The following is a 25,273-nucleotide window of genomic DNA, read 5'->3' as shown; positions in this document are numbered from 1 at the left end:
GTGTAGCAGTATACTCAGTATTTCCTTAGACCTCTACAATGTAATCCACTTATCTCACCGGACCAGTCAGTGTAACATTAAGGGAAAATATATCCTGTCTTCCTTTGATGGTATTTGGATTCTAAAGAAAATTTATCCTAAACTAATCCTTTCTCATATTGACTTTAGCCAGGGAATATTCTGCTCTTCTAAAACTCACAAGACATGTTTAGCTTATGAACCTTTACGTCTACAAAGAATGTATGTACTAGGATCAAATTCCAGGTCACCTCTTATAAATATGCGGAATCAGCTAAATGATATGTAGCTTTTGTGCCTGTTTGGTCCCCAAAACTATGTGGTTTACTTTCTCGATGTCCTCAAGTATATTGAGGGCTGTTTTGGAGTCCCTCCAAGGATTATGGGATGTGGTTGATGTGTTTTAGCACAGAGTCACCTGAGCCACATACCACTCCCTTCTCCTTTCCAATTACTCATGCTTCTGGCATAGTAAACTACTGCGTACAGGCTGTGAAAATATTTGCAGTTTGGCCAGCCAAAGGAATGCTCCTTTGCATATGTTCAGATACTGACAGCAAATATACAGAGGGTCTGAATCATGAACAACCACACACGGTTGATTTCCTATCCCCCTCTCCCTCACAATTTGTGCTGAACAAGTTATCTTCCTCAAGTTATCTTCCATTTCATTTAGTTGGGTTTTCCCACATGGATATGGTAGGTGGAACAGTACTATGTGCTAGCTTGGGGTGTGTGTGCATGGATCTATGAATGAAGCTTCCTTTTTGTGACTGGCAAAGAGAGAGGATATGGCACCTGTCTACTACTAGTGCTAACTAAAGGTGTTTTTCTGTACTCTAGGAAGAGGCCTTTGGTTTTACAGGTCAAAAGAAAGTGCTCACACATACATTTTAGATAATTTTACTATGTACCAACAAGGAACATTATGATGGCCCAACTAAAAATAAATAAATAAAAGCAGTATTGTCATTGTCAGATATAGTGAAAAACCCAATGTTCACCTTGAATAAGTTTTGCAGAACCTAAGCCAGGAGGTAGAGTCCAGGGAAAAGGAAGGTTTTAAGCAATTTTCTTCCCTCCAGTTTGTAGGCACCTGTGCAGAGTCAGACCAGCTGTTTATTGTTCTCATTTATGACAGCCTATTCTGAGCTCCCTGTGAGCTGGAGTTCCCATGGCACTAATTGCTACAGAACAGAACCATCACTAACTCCAACCTGAGCATGTCCCTATGCCAGAGGTTGCAAAAGAGAGTAGGGAACATAGTCACTTCTGCCTGCACCAGGGAATTCTCCAATCAGTTGCTGTGCACAGCATATAGGGGTTAGAGTTGGAGGCAGAATCACTCCAGTATATAGCTCACAAAAATGGGTCAGAAGCAATGGAATTCATTTAGGTCTTGAGCCTGAAAATATTTTGTTCAAGTCAGATTACTGCATAAAGTTGTTAAATTGTATATGTCAATAACCTGAGGCTTTCACAAAATCCTCCCAGATGAATTCAGTTGTTAGTGGCTATTGGCTATACAGGCAGTCCCCGAGTTACTCGGATCCTACTTACGTCGGATCCGCACTTACGAACGGGGCTTTCTCGCCCCGGAGCTCGCAGGCAGCGGGACCACCCAGAGCGCAGCAGTCCCGCCACCTCCGGGGCGAGAAAAGCTGCTCCGGGTGCCCCTGGTCTGCTGGGGACCGTCTCCAGCAGACCAGGGACACCTGGAGCAAAGCCGGGAATGCGGAGGGGTCCCGCGCCTCTGAGGCTTTGCTCTGGCAAAGCCTCAGAGGCGCAGGACTCCGCCGCTGCTGCGGCTTTGCTCCCGGTGTCCCTGGTCTGCTGGAGACGGTCCCCAGCAGACCAGAGGCACCGGGAGCAAAGCCGCAGTGGCGGCAGGGTCCCGCACCTCTGAGGCTTTGCCAGAGCAAAGCCTCAGAGGCGCGGGACCCCGCCGCCGCTGCGGCTTTGCTCCCCGTGTTCCTGGTCTGCTGGGGGGGGGAGTGCAACTAGTGCGCCCCCCCCCCCAGCAGACCAGGCTTTTGTTGTGGACCCTGGGGTAGAGCAGCTGGGGTGCTGCTGGGTTGGTTCTGCAGGGACCTACCTGCCAGCCCAGCTGTTCTGTCCCAGGCTCGAGATTCAGCCGCTGTTGAAACTGATCAGTGGTTGATTCTAGGAAGCTGGGGGCAGAGCAATTCTGCCTCCAGCTTCCTGTAGTCAGCCCCTGGTCAGTTTCAGCAGCAGCGGCTGAATCTGGAGCCAGTTCCAACTTACATACAAATTCAACTTAAGAACAAACCTATAGTCCCTGTCTTGTACGTAACCCGGGGACTGCCTGTATTTTCTGACAGCTAGCCAATGAAAGTCCTGCCACATATTCTCTTTTAGATACCATGCATTTAATAGTGCAAGAATTAGTAGTGCAGTCCCTCAACATGTGATAAATGATAGTGTGTCAGATGCCATGTGGCACCAGAAGAACCAATGCTCAGAGTGGAAGCATTTAAATCACTTGCAGTTCTATCGCATGAGAAATTCATTGGCCGTTGCTGTCATCTGCCTTTGTGGACACCCTTTTTGTGACACTTCCTGGAGCTGACAGCAAGCAGTAATAACAGCAAACAGCAAATCAGCTCACACTATAAACTGGTCTTTCTTGTACCATCAAATTTCAGAGTTTTTATTATAGGCCTCCACCTTTAAAGGTGATTCATTGGAAAATTACTTCACTATATAGTTAGTGCCGGAACACCTACTTTCAGCAGTAAACACTTCTAGGAGATTTTTTACTGCAGTGGCAGAGAATGAGAGAAACTTACAAAATATAAATAAGCAAAAAAGGTGATAATGCTGATTTTTTGTCTGTGAAAATAAATCCCCACATAACTAACGTTGATACAGTTTCACCTTGAGTAAATCTTCAATATAAGGAGCGATGTTAATATTATAGATGGAGAAACACTACAGGTTGTGCTTGAAGATAAAAAATTGTCTGAAATGGTTTTTGTGTAATACGGTAGCTTTTTTATGAAATTGCAAATCCTTAATGCTCTCTCACTTGAACAGTACAGAGAGAGACAGAGAGAGCAGAGAAACTCACTGGTTCCCTTTTGTGCCTGTGGCAGAGGCAGAGTTGTTTGTTCAACTGGTTATGTGTAAATTAAGGTGGGTGTGTTACTGACATAAAGCCTACACTTCATGTGACTTTGAGAGGAGGAGGCAGAAAAAGAGGTGGAGGTTTATGAGGTGCAGTTGAAAAGAATGGTTTAAAGACAGTCTGAAATGTCAATAGTTCCAGAGCAGCCAGACTTAATCTTGGAATGTAAGTGCAAAACAAAGTATTCTCTTTATTTAAGGGGACAAATGGTTTTATTGTATTCCAGAAAAGGGCTCAAAAGATTTACCAGGCCAGCTTTGTATTAGCAGCTACTTTTTGAAATGTGAAGTGTTAAATTGCATTTCATTAGTAACATTATGTATTTACAGTTGCTCCATAGTATTAAGGAGTATAGAAAGGATACACTATATTTTAACTGAACTAATATTTAATTTATGAACTGAGATTTGTTTTATTAGCAAGTTTTTAATATTCACTTGAAATAAAATAAATACGAAAATGTTTATAAAGAACACACAGGGTAAGACCAGAGTTTGACTTGCTTTGTGGAAATATTTTAGAACTGTGTGTGGACTTGGATAAACTAAACTCACTGGAATTATATTTTAATTTGCAAAAATGTATTAACTCAGCAATATACATTTATTTTATTAATGTACAGCCTGTGGAGACTTTACTTTTACTCCTAATTTGTGGCAGATTTATTTTAACTACTCGATGAGGGATGGTATCTGAGCAGAGGAGCGCAGACAGCTTCTTATTGCAAGGAAAGAAAAAATATATTTTATTGGGGATTAGTGGCAAGAGTTTTTAGTATTTCTATGTCTGCAGTATTTTATGTGCTTTAACTGCTGTAAATTCTAATAGGACTCAGTAAGCAATACTGTGTTTTTTGGTTGTATTGGTACCTGACAGTTTTACTCTCTTTTAGTAGTTGCTCTGCTTAGCAGTACTGAAGTGGTGTAACAAGCCTTGTAAAGTATTTGGAAACAGAATGAATTTCACTGAAAAGAAATTTTAAACAATGCTAACGTGACACAAGAGGACTAAAGCAAGGGAAGAACTGAGCCCAAAACCCTTTCTTTGATAATGATTCACAATGCTGAAGGGGGGAGGGGAGAAATGACTGTCTCAGTTAAGACCAATGGATTAAATCTGGTCTCAGGTGTGCAGTTCTCCTAGAGATGCTATTGTTGTGCAAATCCATCAGAAGGCAGAATTTGACCCTTGATTTCCATCTTCCTGGGATTGTTATTTAGTGTCACAATTATCTGAAGATTGGGGCAGCTGTTTTCCTGACAAAAAACTAACTGTGGGAACTGAAAAAAGTATTTGGTCACCTCACCAGCATGGAAAAGTCAACAAAAGTCTCCCCTTGGGGAAAGAATGAAGATGTCCATAGTGTATTGGGCTAGTTGTTTTAAAGAAACTGCTACATGTATATGTAACCCACACACCTAGGCTGCATCTACACTGGCATGATTTGGTGCAAATACTTTTAACTGAAAAGTTTTTCAGCTAAAAGTATTTGCGCAAGAGAAGTGTCTATACTGGCATGTGCCTTTGCGCAAAAGATTTTTTTTTGCGCAAAGCATCTGTGCCAGTGTAGATGCTCTCTTGCTCAAGAAAGCTCCGATGGCCATTTTAGCCATCTGGCTTTCTTGCACAAGAAATTAACCTTGCTGTCTACACTGGCCCTCTTGCGCAAGAATATTTGTGCAAGAGGGCTTATCCCTGAGTGGGAGCGTCAGAGTATTTGCACAAGAACCACTGATTTTGTACATTACAAAGTCAGTGTTCTTGCACAAATACTCGTGGCCAGTGTAGACAGGCAGCAAGATTTTGCGCAAAAGCAACCGCTTTTGTGCAAAATCTTGCCAATGTAGACACAGCCCTAGTGTGGTTACTGAGCAATTCAAGTAGCACTTAGACCACAGCAACAGCTAAGATCAACAGACCTCCACAGCATGGGCTGGGAAACGGCTGGCTTTTAGCTCAGAGCGTAGAAGCTCCTCTATTCCTCTTCAGAAGTCTCAGGTTCAAATCCACCTAGTGGCAGGTTACATATACATTTCAGAATATATTATAATATTTCCCTGTTAGCCTGAAAAGGCTCAGTAAGACCTTATTTCAGAGATGCATCCTGAGATACTGGAGGGGCAAGGTGGGTGAGGTAGTGTCTTCTATTGGACCAATTTCTGTTGGTGAGATGGATGAGCTTTCAAGTTTATACAGCGCTCTTCAGATATAGGAAATATACTCAGCATGCCACAACTAAATAAAGAGGGAACACTTTATTTAGCATAAATTAACATACATTTCAAGGGATCATTAAAGGTGAGGGAGCCCATTAACACCTATCTATCCTGTGGGCAGGAGAGAGGAGAGTTGAATAGTTGGTTATAAATTATTGTAATAAACCATAAATCCAATGTCTCTAGGCAGTTAATGATATTTACAGTCTACCTAAATTATGAATTTAAAATCCCAGGCTCGTCTTTTGAAGCTGTGCAGGTTTTCTTGGAGGATAAGGTCAGATATAGAGTGACTGCATGTGAAAAGGGTTAATCCACAGATATTTTTGGTCATGTTGTAGGGTTTCCATTTCTAATGGCAAAATTATGAGATCGGACATCCTTAACTCATGTTGATTTTAATAGGAGTTGAGAGTATTTCACACTCTACGATGAGACAATTTCTCGGAAGAACCCATCCTGAAATTTGAAACCAATGTGAGTTTTGACTGTAGCTTCCACAGGAAAGAAGCTAGGACTCTGTAAGAATGTGTCTACACTATACACCAAGGAAAAAAAATATGGCTGACCCACGATGGTGTTTTTGGCCAAGGGGGAGCTGTGGGAAGCGCTGTGGGCTGGACCACTGCTCCCTGCAGCTCCCATTGGCTAGGAATCGGGAACCATGGCCTATGGGAGCTGTGAGCAGCCATACTTGTGGATGCACAGGTAAATGAAGCATCTGGTGGCCCGCCAGGAGCTAATCCTGGCAAACCATGTCTGGCCCATGGGCTGGTTATTGCCCACTCCCGCCCTAAGGCATTAATCCTTGTGCTCATGGGAGTAGGTTCAGGCATTATTCATAAACATAGAACCAAATAACCTTAAAAACCCCTCCCATTTAAAAAAACAATACTCTTTCATGATAATAAAATCCCCTAGAACCTAATGTCATTTTATGGACTAGTAGAACCAATTATTTTCTTCCACCCATTTAGTGTCATCGACGTTAGTTAGCTATTTTTGCTTTCTTCCAGAGCATGAGAACAGAATTAGGCCAACAATCTGGAATTTCATCATAAAGCGAAAGTAATGCGTATTTGTAATATTCTGGTGTAGAATTTCTTAGAGAATATTAACACTTGCATTTTAAACTCCTGGAAACAAAGTCTGAACATAGCCTGACCATTAGTTCTGAGTATCATCAGTCAATCATGATAGCGAGATGATAAATTAGGAAAATGAGTGGGTAGTAACCCCTAAATTAAGAACAATTCCACCCTTTTTATTTATTTTGTTTTATCTCCCTGTATAGATTGGATGAACAAAGACCTAGTTCTGCACTGATTATGCAGGGAAATAACCCATTGGGCTTAAATTCTGGAAATCAGGATTAATTCCATTAAAATCAATGGTATTACAATGGTACAAAATGGGTGGAAATGAAGATCAGGCCCTGTTTGTATGAAATCAGAGACAGGCCCACTGCCTGTACGTGGAGTTTTGCCTAAGTGAGAACAGCAGAAGAAGACTCCGTTTAGTGTTAAGGGTGAAAAAAGTACAGGCAGTCCCCGAGTTACGCGGATCCGACTTATGTCGGATCCGCAGTTACGAACGGGGTTTGCTGCCCGTCTCCCTGATCTGCTGGAGACCAGCAGACCAGGGAGATGGGAAGCAAAGCCTCTGAGGACGCCGGCAGTGGGACAGCCTTGGCGCATCTGGGCTGTCCGCTGCCCGTGTGCTCCGCGGCTTTGCTCCATGTCTCCCCAGACCAGGGAGATGGGGAGCAAAGCCGGGGAGCACCCGGGCAGTGGACAGCCCAGACGCGCCGCGGCTGTCCCGCTGCCGGCGTCCTCAGAGGCTTTGCTCCCCGTCTCCCTGGTCTGCTGGTCTCCAGCAGACCAGGGAGACGGGGAGCAAAGCTGCGGAGCACGTAGGCAGCGGACAGCCCAGATGCGCCGCGGCTGTCCTGCTGCCGGTGTCCTCAGAGGCTTTGCTCCCTGTCTCCCTGGTCTGCTGGAAACCAGCAGACCAGGGAGATGCGGAGCAAAGGCGCGGAGGACCCAGGCGGCAGGACCACGGTGCGTCTCGGTCCCCTGCCCGCGTCTCCCTGGTCTGCTGGGGAGGGGGCGCAGCTAGTATGCCCCCCCCCAGCAGTCCAGGCTTTTCTCCGGACGCCTGTGGTAGAGCAGCTGGGGTGCTGGTGTGCCTGTGGTAGCACCGCTCTGGACCAACCTGGCAGCACCCCAGCTGCTCTGCCCCAGGCGTCCTGATTCAGCCGCTGCTGGTCAGTTCAGCAGTGGCTGAATCAGGACACCTGGGGCAGAGCAGCTGGGGTGCTGGTGGATTGGTCCAGTAGCGCCGAGGAGCAGCGCTACTGGAGCAACCCAGCAGCACCCCAGCTGCTCTGACCCAGGCGTTCCCAAGTCAGCTGTTGCTGAAACTGACCAGCGCTGGCTACAGGAAGCCCAAGGCAGAGTTACTCTGCCCTGGGCTTCCTGGAATCAGCTGCTGATCAGTTTCAGCAGCAGCTTACTTGGGGACGCCTGGGGTTCTTAAGTTGAATCTGTATGTAAGTGGGAACTCGCATCCAGATTCAGCCTGTTGAAACTGATCAGAGGCTGATTCCAGGAAGCCCGGGGCAGAGCATACAGATTCAACTTAAGAACAAACCTACAGTCCCTATCTTGTACGTAACCCGGGGACTGCCTGTATATGCTTTTATTTGAAAGAAAAATACAAAGTTTTTCTAATGTAGTAGGTGGACAGATTTAACATTACAATTCCAAACTCTGGATGAATTCAGGCTAGTATAATAATTTTTTAAATGATTTGAATACATTTAAAACCAAAAAGTTTCAAATGAGCTGTGAGTTCCATCAGAACTAATTTTGGCAAAGAAAATCCATTGCCCCTTAGATGGTATGCACAGTGCTTGTGGTAACTGAGGAACATAGCAACAAAATTGTATTTAGAGGAGAGTTTGCCAGCTTCAGTAAAAACAGTGTTGGAGAAGAGGTCAGAGAGGAACTTCACAGAAGCAACCCATAGAAAGCTATTTTTCCATGATGTGTTTAAGATGAAGATTTTTAAGAGCCTTAACTTTAGGAGAAAAAAGGATGAGGAGGCAGTGCAATGTTTCAGAGCACTTGGTTATACAAGGGCAGTTTACAGATTTTCCTTTCTTCCAGCTATCTGGCTTACCCTAATCATTGTGTGATACTGGAGCTCTTGCATCACAATGGGGAATGAAAACAGCAGCAGCAGAGAAAATCAGGTGAGTGTGATGAAATTTTCCTTCCTCCTTGTCCTTACTGCCTATTGTTCAGCAAGTGTTTTCATACAAAGTGCTCATTTTCATGGCATGTTATATTCTGCTCTGTAACAGCCACACAAATCAAAGGGGGTTAATAAATACAACTGAGGGCAGAATCTGGCTTTTTATCAGTATAAGGTTATGTTTTCACTTCTTTCATGATAGCTATCTAGTATGCCTGTGTTAATCCAGGCATTTATACCTTGCTCAGCACAAGGATCCTCCAGTTTATAATTTGGTGGAAGGTAATCTTGGATTATTTACAAATGTGTTTATCCTTCAAACATTTAATGTTTTAAAATCAAGACAGTGAAAAGTGCCCGCAAGCTTTCCCTTTGCTAGATATATGGCTAGTTACACTAGATCTAACTCCAAGGGCTCCTAATATTGAGTTACAGATGCTTCAACACTTCTCAGGACTTGGCCTATTGATTACATACGAGTAAAAATTGTGATTGGCTCTTTGTTCCAGGAGCTAGTGATCACAGGAACACAACAGCTCTCTGGCCAAGCCACATTTCTCCTTTGTACTGGGGTTGGGAGTTGAATTGCATAGGTTTGATCAATAAAAGACTGGCAGCTATCTGGGATAGCTGACTTAGGCTCGCAGGTCTCAGGCTATAAAACATTTAAGTTTGAGCGGGAGCCTGGGCTCTGAGACCCTGCAATCTGGGAGGTCACAAAGTCCAGTTCGCAGCTCCAGCCCTTTACTGCAGTTTTATAGCCCTGCAGCCCAAGCCCCGCATGCCTTTACATGATCCAGGTCAGCCACATCTGTACCACAGGTCTTTTATTGCTGGACATCTCTGGGGTATCATCCACTGACTGGTGAAATGAGCTTCCACCTGTGCAGCTTAGAGTGGTCCTGAGCAGGCAGGACAAATGCCAGATTTGGCCCGAAGAATTCAAAACATTGTGATTGGGGTAATAAACCACCTTCTTTTCTTAATGATTCAATTTTTCTAACTTTTGTAATGTAATTTAAACTAGTTTCCAAGTCACTATTGCATCTTCAAGAGCAGACAATACCTGAATTTCTAATTTAAAACAACCTTCACGTACAAACCAAAAACAAACAAAATACACCCAGGTCTTCATTACACACTAAAAAGAAATGTGGAGGGGAGGGGGGGAAAGGACACAAGCCCAAATTATTTTCTGGGTTACTGTTAGCAGAAAAAATAACAAAAATAACAAGAGAAAATGTCAAGTAATTAGAATTAAAGGAATCACCAAAATCTGCAAAGCATCCATTGAAAAGATTTGTTACATTTTGCTTAAGAAGTGATCCAAACTGCCATGTTTCAGTTAACAAATGTTTAACTATATTTGTTTCTAGTCAGAAGTTGCTGGCACAAATAAAGTCATCCTAATACCACCCAATGAAGGAACACAGCAGGTATTAGACAATGAAAATTATTTGCATGCTTTGTGTTTCAACATTTTAGCATAAGTCTTGGCTGTTGTTTGACATGCATCAGCTCTTGGCTTTTCTTTTCTTGAGGCTGACTGCAAATGTAGTCAGCAGCCATGTATATGTTTTCAGCAAGTTGTCCAAAAAAAAAAAAAAAAATCAAAATCTGTTTTCTTTTAAATGTGTTTAGTTTTTCAGTAACATTCTGCGCTATTAGAGAAATGTTCAATACTAATATGTTATTGCATGCCAGCTTTCCTTCCTGTTCATTATGAATTAAGATGGAGAAATGAATTTTGTTGATGAAGCCAATAGCAATTCACATGTGGTTTTTATATATTTATCAGGTAGCAAGATCCCAAAATTCCAGCACTGAGCTGTTTCATGAACAAAATGTACAAGCATGGAATCAGAGATGGGCAACTATATGCTAAATTTAGCACTGACTTAAAAGTTAAAAGGGTCTGTTTTGTAATTTTGAGCACTCAAGACTATGCAAAGGAGCTCAAAAATTGAACTTCACAGGCTCCAGAGCGGGGCCAGAAATGAGGGGTTCAGGATTTGGAAGAGGACTTCAGGCTAGAAAAGAAGGCTAGAGTGTGGGAGGGGGGTGAGGGCTATGGGGTGGGATTGGGAATGAGGGGTTTAGGATGTAGGCAAGGGCTCCAGCCTGTGGCCCACGGGTTCGGAGTGCAGGATGGGGCTACAAGTTGGGGCAGGAGATTAGGAGAGGGTGACGGCTATGGTGGGAGTGCAGTCTCTGGGATAGGCTGGAACTGAAGAGTTTGGGGTGCAGGAGTGGGCTCAGTGCTGGGGCTGAGGAGCTCACTATGGGGGGATGTGGGCTCCATCTGGGGACTGTGGTGTGGGGTCAGAGATAGGGGTTTTGGAGTGCAGGAGCGTGCTCCATGCTGGGGCCTAGGGGTGTGGAGTGCAGAATAGGACTCTAAGCTGCAGCAGGGGACTCCAGGTGTGGGACGGGGTGAGGACTCCAGCTGTGGGTACTGGCTCTGGTTTGGGGCTGGGGACGTGGGGGTTAGAGTGCAACTTGAGGCTGGAGCCCAGAGGGGTTTGGAGCAGTGAGGTAACATGGGCGAAGCAAGCGGGGCGCTCACTGCGAGTGCATCACAATCAGGGGCGCAAAAACGCAATAAGTAAAAATAGTAGGCTGCAAAAGTAAAGTGTGACATGTGTTTACCTAAGGAGAGGGGGCGCATCATTAATATTTTGCCTCAGGTGCAAAATATACCTAGCATCATAGCCTGCACCTGCACTTAGGGGCAACAATTCTGGTAGTGGCATGAATCCAGGGCAGACAGCCTGCCTTAGCCCCATTATGCCACCAATCAGATTTTTAGTGGCTCAGGGTATGTCTACACAGCAAAGTTATTTAAAAATAACAGCAGTTATTTTGAAATAACTTTCCTAGCATCTACACAGCCATTGCGTTATTTCAAAATTAATTCGAAATAGCGGAGGGCTTATTTCGAAGTTGGTAAATGTCATTCCACGAGGAATAGTGCCAATTTTGAAATTTCTAGTTCGAAATAAGCGCAGTGTAGACACTTATTTCGAAATAGGGAGCCTCCAGCCCTTCACAGGGTGCCCTGCTGGCCGCTCTGGCCACAAGGCAACTTCTGACCTGATGCCATGCCGGAACTGATTCCAACCAGCCTAAAATGAGATTCAACATCCATTCAGTATGGACGTGCTATTTCAAAATAGAAAAACGCTATTTCGAAATGCATTTTGTGTGTAGACGTGTTATTTCGAAATAGCTTATTTCGAAATAACGCTGTAGCGTAGACATACCCTCAGTGAGCAGTGTGACCAGAGCTACTAAGGTCCCTTTTCAACTGGGCATTCCGGTCAAAAACTACATCCTGGCAGCCCTGACACTTACCTTCCTCATAAAAAAGGAAGTAACATAAACTTCTTACCTTCTCTTCTCCCATACCAGGTAAAGAGATGTCTGTATCTGTTCTGTTCTCTCTCCACATCCTCAATATTTACAAGCTGTTTCTGCGAATGAACTTAATTATTTTCTGTGTCTGTCAGTGTATTTTCCATTAAAAATGGAGGTGGTCTTCCTATGGTTTCTGCTTGAAACTAAACTCACTTTTTTCTTTTGTCTTATTTAACAAAAGGAAACTCAGCAGTTTCCAGAATTTCCAAGGGGTAAAAGACAAGTGATGGAGGTCACAGGGGCAGGTGAAAAACACAAAGTAATTACAAGAAATGCGAAAGCAGTTCTATAGCTGTAACACATTTGTCCCAAAGTACTCTTAAGTGTCTATGATATACATTCAAGAAGGTCAGAGCTGAAGCACATGGGTGGGTTGTTGTGAAGACGCCTACGTTGAGTGTGCTGCACCTGTTCTGAGGATAAACAGTTCAGGCTGCTTAATAGTACAGAAAGGTCATAAACACCACCAGCGCAAGGCATGCACTGGCCTCTGGGTTCAGACAGCCATTACCTTTTCTGAAAGGACAAAGAAATATGGTGTGTGACAGTGAGAGTAAGACAGTGGCTAAGTGGGGAGCACAACATTTAAAAAATATTTTACATGCTCTATAATTATTACTGAAAAGGAGGATAATAACATGCTGCTGTAGGGTCATAAAATAAAAGTCTGTGAGCAGAATTTTGAAATGGCTTTTGCTTTCTTGTTATCACAGTTGCCTAAACTTTGTCCTGCTAGTGTCAATAATAACATGACTTCATGGGAAAACCTAAACGACACCTGCACCTTTAGCAGAGAGGCTAAATACCGAGCCCAGATGTCATGAAAGCTGAATTATTTTTTCCACAGAAGTAGTTCCTGAAAGGTTACTCTTAAGACACAATGATGTGAAGCTTAAGTTAGTTGTTGTTGTTGTATTTGTATGACTTTAGTGACTATGAACATTAGTCAAGGACCAAGGCCATTGTGCTTGGGGTTCAAACAGAACAAAGAGATGGTCCCCGTCCCCAGAAAGCTGCCACTACGTTTGCAGCATTGGTAGAGGACTCTTTTTGTTAGAAATCTGTCAAGCAGCAACTTCTGTATTTGACAGAGGCTTGTTTACATGATGCATTAGTGCACATCAGTGGGAGGTGGTTTTCTAGTGGGCACTAACTGGTTGTGGGGACCCTGCTGAGGTGCACTAAGTTTCTCAGCGTGCTTTCCTTGCTCCAGGAGTCATGACCTGCAGGCACTGACTTGCAGCAGCACTCTCCACCTCCGCCCCGCAATCCTACACTTGGACAGGGGTGGAAGCAGGCCTGCTGATGGGAAGGGTCCTGGCAATTCTAAAGGGTCTGGGGTTCGGCGCTGCCACTACCACTACTGTGACACTGGCTGAAGCCCGAGGCCTTTTAGAATTGCTGTGGGAGCACTATGTGCTCTCTAGCCAGCTCTGAGCCCCGGGACAAGGGAGGAATGCCAGGCCGTCTGGGTGGTGCTGGGAGAAGGCTGTCCCAGCCTTGTCCCTTTGGCCTGTGGCCCTGCCCCTACCCAGAACACAGAGCTTACCCCCCACCCCCATTGCTCAGTGGCCCAGCAACCCTATTAGTTCCTCTGTGTAGGTGGGAGGCTTACATGTGTGTTGCCCATCCTGCAATCATCCCATATGTGGGATGGGCCTGACCTAGATTTCCTCTGACCTGTGCTGCAGCTGCTTAATCAGCCCCACCCAATCAGGGGCTCAGGACTCAGGCACAGAGCTGCCTGGCTGGGCAGGGCTGATTAAGCAGCTGCAGGGCTTTGCTGTCTTGCAGCTGAGAGGGAACCTTAGGCTTGACTCACTGCTCTGGATTTTGCAAACTGAGGCATGGAGTTGCAGTGCTTCTCAGGTTTGATTTGGTCTCAGGACAGCAGTGCCCTGAGCAGGGATCTGGAACGTATGTGATGGGACAGGAGCTGCCCATGCAAGGTGCATTCCTGGACTTTCCTCTGTCTGCATGCAGGGCCAGGATTAAGGTTATGGTGCTGTGGTGAAGGATGCTGCTGCAGAGGGAGGAGGTGGCTGCAGCAGCAGCAGAAGAGGAATCCACCCATCAAAACAGGAGTCACTGGTTTTGCAATATTGCATTGCACAATAAAATCTCTTCTGAGCCACTGAGAACATCAATGACCTCAGTACTAAAAATATAATTTATCTGACAGAGGAGACTGCAGCAAAACAAAATGACCTCACCATCGAGAGTGGGACTAAAGTGCAAATGATGGACTTGACCTTGCAAGGAGTTCTGCTCAAACAGTTCTCTGTAACCATTTTCACAAAGTGATTTCCCATCTACACGATCGACACAATTATGTTACCATATATCTTTTTCAAGACTCCTTCTTGTAAACTTTTTTTTCTGGATAGTTCTATAGTGTGGATGGAACACATGCACACTCACACACACCCCTGTGTATTAGTGTGCAGACACACACACAAGCAGTCCTGTGTAATAGCACACACATACACACACACAGAGCCCCTGTGTAACTGCCATCAGAGGAGTAGATTGGAGTTTCAGGCAAGTGTCAGTATCCCACTTCGTGCATTTGGACAAACTGTGAATAGCAGGCAGCTCTTCTCACAAAGGTTCAGCTGCAGTTTTAAGAAATTGGTTTAATTTGTAAGTATAATAAGATTCATGAGGAATGCTCGACTGTTCCAAGTTTTGGATGGACAAACTTTCCACTACTCTTTCCTGCAATCATTTCAAGGAAGTAAAATGAGCATTGTCCTGGCCGCAAAATATTAGAGATGAATCTTTTTCCAGGGTATCATGTACACATTTTTTTTCACTTGATAATAGCCTGTAAGTCACACATGTGCAAACCATTTGGCTGAAAAGATGTGTGGCCTGCTGTCTTTAACAGTTAACATGTGTTACCCTCCCTACTTGGTCAGCTTGGCAGTTGTTTCTGAAATCTGATTCCTGACACCATGGGGATGACCTTTGGTCCACTTCCCAGCATTCACCTGCAGTCAGATTGTTCACCATAAGCTTCTTACAGAGGAGGCTGTTGACTTGGGAGTGAATGAACTGATGATTCTAGCAGACAAAATTTAAATGAATTTAAAAAATAATTTGTAGTTCACATTAGAAAAGAGCAATGGAAGATGTGGAGAAAATAAAAGGTAAGATCTGGTTTATTGATTAAAACTGACAAACCTTTGTTCCATCTGTTCTTCCCTTCCCAATAATCACAAGGAGTTACTAGGATTGGAAACGTAGTGTAACTCTTCAAAGATTACTTTCAACTACAGAAACTAGTCAGAACTATGGCATGTTCCAACAACTGCCGTAATAGGATGTGTGTTTAATGTAGGAATGTGCCATAGAGGAAGATTTAAAAGGAGGCAACTTTGTTCATTCAGGGGAAAAAGAAGTCCACTCATTCCTTGTGTTCAAGTACAAATTTCTACTTTTAAAACAATCATTTCTGTGGTGCCTTATCAAGAGCCTACTGATCTGTTGGGGAAATTGTCAGACCTCTTGGAATTTTGTAATACAATACCATGGCAGCAGCTAATGCTGTTGCTAGGGCTTTAAATCAGACTGGGAGATTCAATGAGTGCTCATGGAACTGTACGGTGAATAGAATGTATTAAAGCAACTTTCTGATTCAATAATGTTTGCCATATTATAACAGTGGATTTTACTGGATCATTTAAAACTCTCATATTCTAAAATCATTTAATAACAGACTATTCTTGTAAGTCATTGGTCTCTATAGTCCCTGATCAAACAGATTGCACCAGAAGAAAACAATGTTTGGGATACTGAAAGCTAATCTTTGTGGATTTGCCTTCGTGTTTTCATAAGGTATCTGTCCTTTTGCAAGGATTGGCAATAAAACCCTGTTATATTCCTTTTCCAGAAGAAATAATTTTATTCCCTTAGGTAAAATATGGGCTTAAAGAAAAATGCAGCGTTGAACTATTTGCTGTTTCTTCTGACATATTTGTCTGTCCTCAATGTCAGTCACTCTTGCATTATTTTAATGCACACTTTTATTTTTTAAATCAATCTTAATTTAAAAAAAATCTGATTTCTAATATACAAGATTTTCAGCAATTTCTATTTTTAAATTCTCTCTCAATTTAGTAACTTTTTCCTATTTTAATGGGTAAAAACTTTTTAAAATTTCCTCATCAATGATCACTGAATAAAAACAAAGGAAATGTCATGCAAATCACTTCAGAGACTGTAAGAGGGTCAAACAAGTTGTAATCTTTTAATTTCATATGCATGCTTTCTTTTAATGTCAGCTCTCTAACTACGTTTTCTGTAATGAATTCTGTTCATTGTTTTTTCACCACATGACAAAAATTGTGGTGGAATCCAAGCCTGTAACTTTCTACTTCAACAAGAATGTATTTTGGGGAAAATCTAGTACAGCAATTCGTTTGCATATCTTTGTGATTGAATTCTGAACAGATTGACAAAACAGTTGAATATTGTTTCTCTGTTGTAGCATAGGCTTAGAATTTGAGGGCAAGAATGAGTTTAGCATTCAAACAATTCAGTACCATTGAACCAATAAATACATCTCTAAGTACAGTATGCTTGTAGAACAGCTATATTCAGAAAATACATAACATGGCCAAGTTCTACCCTCAGCCGATTAGAATTGTACAGGTATAGCTGAAGGCTGATTATGGGCCATAATGTCTTAAATGCTAAATCACTGACAGCAGAAAGATATTTAGAAAAAATAAGTATTCTATTCTGAATTGAATTGGTCTCAGAAGATTTGCTCCTACTTATTTACAGGAGGGGGGATAATTTCTGCTATATATTTACAAAGTTTGTGTGTCTGTGTATCCATCCATCCGTCAGTCAGTGTGTTTGTTCAAGAGTTCCTCCTAAATGGTAGGAGCTAGAACCACAAAATTTGGTTTGCAGCTTCCTCTTATCATAACTTAAAGCAAAGTCAGGATTTGGTTGTGCCAGGACAATGGGATGTGTGTGGAATGTGATTCCCCCTCCCCCATCAAATTGAAAGGGCAAGATGTGGGACAGTTATACCACAGGAGGGATTGCAAGCGTCTCAGCCCCAGGGAGCAGCCACTGGCTGGCAGCGCGGCCCTCATCCTGGCCAGCCCTGAGTCAAAGCCATGCCCCTTTTCCTGGGCTGAAGCCCCTCCCCCCCGCACCCAAGGGAAAAGCTGCTAATTTTGCTATCTCATATGCTGATGAGCAAGGATTTTTTTCAATAACATAATCAGATCCACCTGTATTATTAACGTCACATTAATCATGCTGCTGTCAGGATTCCTTAGCTTTGGGTGTAAATTTAAAGAACATACGTTGTCTCTATAGGAAACAGTTTTGATAAATGGCTTTGTGTGTAGGAGACATTCCCCATTACTCTGTGGGACTGAAAGTGAGATGGCTGCAGGTCAGTAGGACAAGAAAATTTTTAACCTGAAAGAGATTTTTTAGTTAAAGGTCTGATCTAAAGAGAGATTAATTAGGATCAGGTATCGATTAGGGATGTAAAAGTGTAAACGTGAACATGGATAACCGATGAGGCTGAGCTCATCGGTTAAACCTCACGATTACATGCACCACCACCCTCCACTGCTGCCCCTGTATCAGAGGGAGTATCTCAGGGAGGCAGGGGTGGGACAGGTGGGAGCTGGTGCTTGCAGGGAGCCACCTGCCCCCCTCCGTGCTGCTGCCTCTCTGATACAGAGGCAGCAGTGTGTGGGGGAGGGGTAGGTGGGAGCCAGTGCTCACAGAAAACTAGCTTTTAAGCTGGCTCACCACAAGCACCAGTTCCCAAGGAGTTGCCTCCCCTACTCCCCTGCACTGCTCCCTCTGATACAGTCATCAGCGTGGTGGGGGGGGGGTGCAGGTGGCTTGGGGAGCCGCTTAAAAACTGGCTCCCCACAACCACTAGCTCCCGCCTGTTTCCCACCCCCACTGCCTCTGGTACAGAGGCAGCAGCGTGGTGGTGGTGGTGGGAAACAGGCTGCTCTTGAGGAGCCACCTGCCCCCCTGCGTGTAAATGTGCAACCACTGAAAAATTTCAGCAGTTACACATTTACCTAAAGAAACACACGTTAATATCCCTAGTATCGATAACAGGACAATAGTGAGTCTATGCTTTATTTCATCATTGCATTCCTCTCAACCTGCCTGACTCTGAAAGTGGGACATCCTAACAGAAAATGTGGTGCTGAAAGCTACAGGTGGTTCACCGGCACAGACTGTTGCTATTCATCGTTTGTCAAGTGAGCCAAAACACTCAGTCAGAAACAGGGCCCCATTGTGTAAGGTGCTATACAATCCACAGGGACACTGTGTCCCTGCCCAAAGAGCTAGTACAATCTAAAAACAGTTTCCTGTTTCAAAGGGGTTGGCATATTAGTCTGTTTCAGCAAAAACAGCAAGGAGTCCGGTGGCAATTTAAAGACTAACAAGTTTATTAGGGGATACATTTTTGTGAGATACAACTCCCTCAGATCTTCAATATAACCTGGACTGTCACTGTGAGCAGCTTTCTCCACATCCAGTACCCACTATTGTGGAATAGCAATAATCTCACTCCTCTCTCCCGTCCTGCTCAACATTTATATAAGGCATAGGGAGCCTGGGGAGATTACACAGTCCAGCGGACAATAGTGCCGGCAGACAATAGCCACTTCTGTTTACTTAATAGAGCATTCCGTCTCCTAGCTTTCTTAGCTGACATTAGCACCTTGATAAAGCAGCTGTCTAAAATTGAACCCAAGAAAAATTAAGGTGATGTCATAAGTAGGGGAAAGTACTTAAAGAACTAACTTCCTATGTAACATCCCTAAACTGCTGAAAAGCATCTGCACAGAACTGTTAAACTAGTCTGTTCCCTTGGGGTTCTTTTGTGTTTTTCTCTGTTACTGGGAGCACTAATTGTTGTGGTGGCAGAAAATACTGACAGCCAGATTACGCTCCATCCTATTGGACAGAGAGCTGTCTACTGTGATACTCATATTTGTGGTTAGGCTTTGATTATTGCAACTCATCATATGTAGAAATGAAGCCATATCACCTAGCCAGCAGCCCAGCAGGACCCTTAGGGAGACTCCCTGACTCACACACCTGCATGCCACTGAAAGTGGCCAGCTCCAGGGGCCATGTGCTTCTTGAGTGCTGTGAGTTCCTGGGTGGAGAGGCATCGTGTACTGTCTACGCTGCAAGCATGGCCCAGACAGCTCCCATTGTCCAATTCTGTCCAAGGAGAGTTGCAAGCTTGCCAGGGGCTTGCAGCATGTAGAGTACATACCTCCAACAGCTGGCCACTTTGGGTGGGAGCCTGCCTGAGGCTCTTGCTGCGCCACAGGATGGTGGCAGTGGGCTGAATCTGGTGGTTTGGCAAGCCAGATATAGTCTGCTGGCTGTATTTTGCCTGCCCTTGACGCAGGCTTGCTCCTGCCAGAGATGTGATGAAGTTAGAGGTTACAGCTTCCAGAATTAAATTCAAAACATTGTATCTTCCATATTCCTTTCTCTCACTGAATTCTACATGCAGACGTGGATATACATACACCACAGCGTTTATCTGTTTTGTACACAAACCTCATACATTATCTCTGTTGGTAGAAGGAGATTTTCTTTTTAACTGTTGGGAGCTACTTAGATATTGTAGTGACAGGAGCCATAAACATACTCAGACAGACTGAAAAGCCCACACAAGCTGGATGTCCACACAGATGATAAACAACTCCAGAGCTATCAGCTCATCCCAACCGTGTACTTTCTGTCCAGAGATAGGAAGATGATGTTAGAGCTTATTGGTTTTTTGCACTGAGCCTGAAGGATGTTGACTCTTCTTTCTTTTGTTATGTTTTTAGTATGTCCTGAATGCTCACATCTTTTCAGTTGCTTCTTACATGCATAATGTTTTGTTTTGTTTTTTTGTCCACTGGGTGTCTCTGGCTTTCAGCTGTGACTATGAAATTTCTATGTTTGTGTGACAGCACGGCGTGTTAATGAGGAAAGGAATGCTGCTTCTTATGCAAAGTCTTTCTGTAATTACAATTTTAACAATTTCATTTGTAAATGAAGAAAATACAAATACAAAACCCCAGAACTAGAAATCAGTCTGGTCTTACCCCTGATGCTTATGCAAACGCAGGGCTTCATATTTATAATTCAGTTAGTAATTCAGGATTGGGTCCTTTGGACTGTACCACTCCAGGGGGAGCAACAAGAAGCATTTTGTCATCAAGAGTTCAAGGCAGAGTTCATCCCAGAGCATCCTGGTGCTTAAAGGATGTGCACTTGCCTCTGCATGACTTTTGAGGATGCAACTCGTTGTTAATCCCAAGCTTGAGAGCTTGAGCTTCTGCCTGAGTTGCAGTGTTTACAAGGCTGTTTGTAGCATGTTCGCCCAAGCCCTGCTACCACAAGTCCATCTACCTGAGCTGGGAGACTTGCTCCTAGATGCAGTGTAGATATAGGTGTCCGGTTTTGAACCAGACAGTCCAGTACTTGAGCTTTCTGTTCAGGAAACAAATTGAGAAAATATAAATTAGAAAATACAATGTCTGGTATTCTCTAAATAAGAGGTAATGTAGATTGTGATATAATGTCTGGTGTTTCTACTATTTTTGCTTAAACCATCTGGCAACGCTATGTAGACGTACTCTTAGAACATCAGTAGTGTGACTGGGAAAGTAGCAGCTGCCATGCCAAAGTAACACTTAGGACAGAGGTGAGCAATAATTTTTGTCCGGAGGCCTCTTCAAACTTTTTTTGAATGGCCCCGGGCTGCCCCAGAAGGGGCGGGTCCAGGATGCTTTTGGGCTTCCACACCCACAGACCATGCTTGGTCTGGAAGTGCGGGGAGCCTCTTTGCTCCCCCTTCCCACTAGGCACCTATGCCCCTGGCAGGGCGGGAAGAGGCTTTGCACGCTCCCTCAGGCCAATCAGGGCCTGGGGCCAGGGGAGCGCGCGAAGCCTCTTCCCGGCCTGCGAGGAGCATGTAGCACTTTGAAGTGCTGAGTGTGCCTCACAGGGCCGGGGGCAGGGCGACGGAAGTTTCGTGCGGCTCCCCCGTCCCTGATTGGCCTGGTGTGCTTTACCAAGTGTGCTTTACCAAGTATATATTTTGTTTTGTTAATAATATCTCAATTTTTAAGTCTATGATCTGTAGGGTTGCCAGATGGTTTCAACAAAAATACCGGACACACTTGACATTACATCACAATCTACATTACATCTAATTTAGAAAATACCGGACATTTATATTTTCTTATTTATATTTTCTCAATTTGTTTCTCAAACAGAAAGCTCAAATACTGGACTGTCAGGTTCAAAACCCGACACCTGGCAACCCTAATGATCTGATTCTTGTGCCCTGGAAGGTAATAGGAGGTCTGTGTACGCATGCCTAAGACCGAGAGGTCAGTTATCAGATATTAGTTTGTTTTCTTTTTTCAAGAACTCTTGTGGTAAAAGAGCTCGGGGAACCCCCTGCAAGAAGTTCCCAAACGATTTCTTCTGAGGTTCAAGAAGAAAGGGTTGGTTTTTTTCACTTGGGTGGTGGCAGCATACCTTCAAAGGTCAGGGAATCTGTAACCTTAGGGTTAAGCAGAAGCCCACAGAGGCAAAGTATTTTAAAGGTCTTTTATGAGCCCCCACCTTTTGCACTCAAAGTGCCAGAGTGGGGAACAGCCTTGACAAAGTCAGAATGACAACATTTCAGACCCCTTTTGTGCAGGTGTGACTTATTGGATTTGAGCACACTTGTAATATGGAGAAGAATTTGAAATCTGGCTCTGAATATTTTGCCTTGGTTATTATGCTGATTAATTCTGATTTATTTTATTATTTTGCAAATTGTTTGTCACTTTTATGAATAAATAATGTATAGCTTGTTTTCATCCATCCTTCTGGTCCTTGTAAATGTACTTAGCAAGAGAAAGCATTGCTGGGCTTGAGAAAGAGAAGACGATACTCTCTTTGGGCCAGTAAATGCTCTGAGCAGCTTCAGGCTTGAGAACAGTTGTTACATTCTTCCATCCCTGTTCTGTTTCTTATGTTTATTTTTGACTCAACTATTTCCCTCTGTTTAATGTATAGCTAGGAAAAGAAAATGGCTTAAAGATGGAATCTCTGAATTCCATCATAGGTACCTGCTTGAAAGTTTGTGAGTGTATTGAACACAATAATAGTCTACAAAATCATCTGCACGCTAACTCTAAACTATATATATTATGAGCTATTTATTGGAGCTTTTTTCCTTACTGTTGCAGAATGTTTCCTCAGCCCCGGCTCCAGAACCAGGCCAACCTCCTGGTAATGGGCAAGATATAAAAAAGAAAAAGCAGCAAAAGAAGAGTGGAGAAGGATCTGGTGGTCAAGACGTCTTGAATCTTTTATCTACAACTACTGCTTCACCCGATAATGTCTTAATTACAAAGGCTACCAGGTAGGAAATGGACTTTCTTTCTTTATATGGTCAATATTGAGAATGTTATTTGAGAGATTGTGTGTATGTTTTTGCCTGACTTTCTTAGTGGACTATCAGTTTTTAAAATCTGTTTTACTCATGGGCAATGAGATGCTGTGCAAAATAGCACTTAAGAAAAAAAAGCAAAGGATATTAATATTAAATAAAATTATCTTTATTTATGAAATATATAATTTTAAATTAGTACTCTCTAGCTTCCATAATAACTGTTCATCTCCTATGCTTATGCTAATAAACCTTCCCCGGGGGCACAAAAATACTGAGAAGTTTTGTTTAGGGGATAAAATATGGCTATATGCAGTTGCTAATATATTTATATAAAGATTTTAGAAAGGCCATAATTTTCTGTGTTTAATAATTTCAGGCTAGATTCTGCCACTCTTACTCACACTGAGTAGTACCTTACTTTCTAAATAATCACAGTGGACTACTCAAGGAATTAAGTACTATGTGGTGTGATTAAGGATGACAGAGGGTAAGAGATTCTGGACTTCATTAAATAACACAGGAAGAGTGCTTTCCCCTGAGATATTGATATTAATAATTCTACTTTCTGACGTTAGTAATGTGTTCAGCTGTTACAATGCAGAGACTGCTTAATACTTCCATGATATCAGCAAGGTTGTATTCTTTCCAAAAAATAAGCATGACTCAGGGTGCAAATGATATCTATTGTTCACACGGGTGGCAGGGATTTAGTGGTGTGTGGGTAGGATTTTTACAATGTATTTACAATTAGATAAAGTAGTCACCATTTGGGTGCATTCTTTTTGAGCAGGGATTATTTAAATCCTGCAGTATGCACATAAATGTTCTTCTTTCTCCACCCCAAATCGCTTCCTTCTCTCTGTCTCAGCAGCTTTTTACATTTTTAATGTTTTAACCAAAACTAGGTTTAAAAAGACAGCAGGTGAGATAGGCAAAACACTGGAAACAATTATTATGATTAAAAATTAGAGATAAAAGTAATTATTTTCATACTTTGGTACATTCTTTTTGCAGTTATATAGTCTTATAAATGTACAGGCAGTCCCTGAGTTAAGCGGATCCGACTTATGTCGGATCCGCAGTTACGAACGGGGCTTTTCTCACCCCGGAGGACGGGAGCGGCGGGACGCCCAGATGCGCCGCGGTCCGCCACCCCCATCCTCCGGGGTGAGAAAAGCTGCTCCCCGTCTCTCTGGTCTGCAGGGAGACGGGGAGCAAAGCCTTGGAGCACGCCCGCAGCGGGACAGTCCGGGCGCGCTTGAGCTGTCCCCCTGCGGGCGTGCTCCGCGGCTTTGCTCCCCGTCTCCCGACCAGCAGACAAGGGAGATGGGGAGCAAAGCCTCGGAGCACGCCAGCAGTGGGACAGCCGCGGCGCGCCTGGACTGTCCCGCTGCCTGTGTGCTCTGTGGCTTTGCTCCGCGTCTCCCAGGTCAGCAGACCAGGGAGACGGAGCAAAGCCGTGGAGGACTTGGGCGGTCCCGCCACCCCCGTCTCCCTGGTCTGCTGGGGGGGGGGGTGCAGTTAGTGCCCCCCCCCCAACAAACCAGGGTTTTCTTGCCTACCCCTGGGGTAAAGCAGCTGGGGGCTGCCGGGTTGGTCCCGCAGCGCCGCTCCGGACCAACTCGGCAGCACCCCAGCTTCTCTGCCCCAGGCGTCCTGATTCAGCCGCTGCTGGTCAGTTTCAGCAGTGGCTGAATCAGGACGCCTGGGGCAGAGCAGCTGGGGTGGTGCTGGGTTGCTCCAGTAGCGCCGAGGAGCCACGCTACTGGAGCAACCCAGCAGTACCCCAGCTGCTCTGCCCCAGGCGTCCCCAAGTCAGCCGCTGCTGAAACTGACCAGCGGCTGACTACAGGAAGCCTGAGGCAGAGTTGCTCTGTCCCAGGCTTCCTGGAATCAGCCGCTGATCAGTTTCAGCAGCAGCTGACTTGGGGACGCCTGGGTTTCTTAAGTTGAATCTGTATGTAAGTCAGAACTGGCGTCCAGATTCAGCCGCGGTTGAAACTGATCAGTTTCAGCAGTGGCTGACGCCAGTTCCGACTTACATACAGATTCAACTTAAGTACAAACCTACAGTCCCTATCTTGTACGTAACCCAGGGACTGCCTGTACCCAATTCCAGCCTCTACCAGCATGCATCCTGTTTTTTGACAGAACAAAAGTTGGCCTGAATTGTGAAAGATTTAAGCTACGTCTATACTGCACTTTTCTTGCGCAAAAGCCTATGCAAATGAAGCACAGATTAGCACATTGTCATGCTTCATTTGCATGATTAATTAGGGGACGTTTTTGCTCAAGAGGCTTTTGCACAAAAAGGAGCTGTGTAGACTGCTCCTTTTTGTGCAAAAAGCCCCTCTTGTGCAAGAGTTGTTCTTTTTTTCAGAAAGAATAGCTCTTGCGCAAGAGCCTTCTTGCATAGGCTTTTGCGCAAGAAGAGTGCAGTATAGACACAGCCTTGGAGAGAGGCAGCTCTGCAGATCCTCTGCAACATACATTGTGGATGGTCTTCCTTCTTTCCTTCCTTGCTCATCTGCGGAAGTGAGTTGTAGCTCACAAAAACTTATGCTCTAATATCTTAATAAATGTGTTAGTCTTTAAAATGCCACCGGACTCATTGTTTTTGCTGAAACAGATTAACATGGCTATCTCTCTGAAACCTGTCAGTTTATTTCTGTGGCTATGCCCATAGTCCTATGGAGCCCTCATGCCCTGCTCACAGCTCCCTGGCTATTACAATTATTATAATTTTTT

General features: G+C 44.0%; 1 protein-coding gene across 12 annotated transcripts in view; it reads left to right on the top strand.

The window, feature by feature from the left end:
* TACC2 (transforming acidic coiled-coil containing protein 2) overlaps positions 1 to 25,273 on the top strand; it is a 207,854-nt gene that overhangs the window by 17,240 nt on the left and 165,341 nt on the right. For 9 of the 12 annotated variants that reach the window (XM_089780192.1, XM_006111412.5, XM_075935335.2 and 6 more), the window contains exon 1: positions 22,320 to 22,495. Coding sequence is in view for 3 of the 12 variants with exons in the window: in XM_075935331.2 (XP_075791446.2) it covers positions 8,603 to 8,638; positions 10,017 to 10,076; positions 22,320 to 22,495 (272 nt within the window). In the remaining 9 variants the exon portion in view is untranslated. Of the gene's footprint in view, positions 1 to 2,224; positions 3,332 to 8,552; positions 8,639 to 10,016; positions 10,077 to 22,319; positions 22,496 to 25,273 lie in introns of those variants that run through there. The other 3 variants (XM_075935331.2, XM_075935334.2, XM_075935333.2) reach the window with 3 other exon arrangements.

This window comes from Pelodiscus sinensis, chromosome 8 (genome assembly GCF_052426305.1).
Source record: "Pelodiscus sinensis isolate ZL-2025 chromosome 8, ASM5242630v1, whole genome shotgun sequence".
Classification (NCBI taxonomy): Eukaryota; Metazoa; Chordata; order Testudines; family Trionychidae; genus Pelodiscus; species Pelodiscus sinensis.
This window is presented reverse-complemented; position numbering and strand designations above follow the sequence as displayed.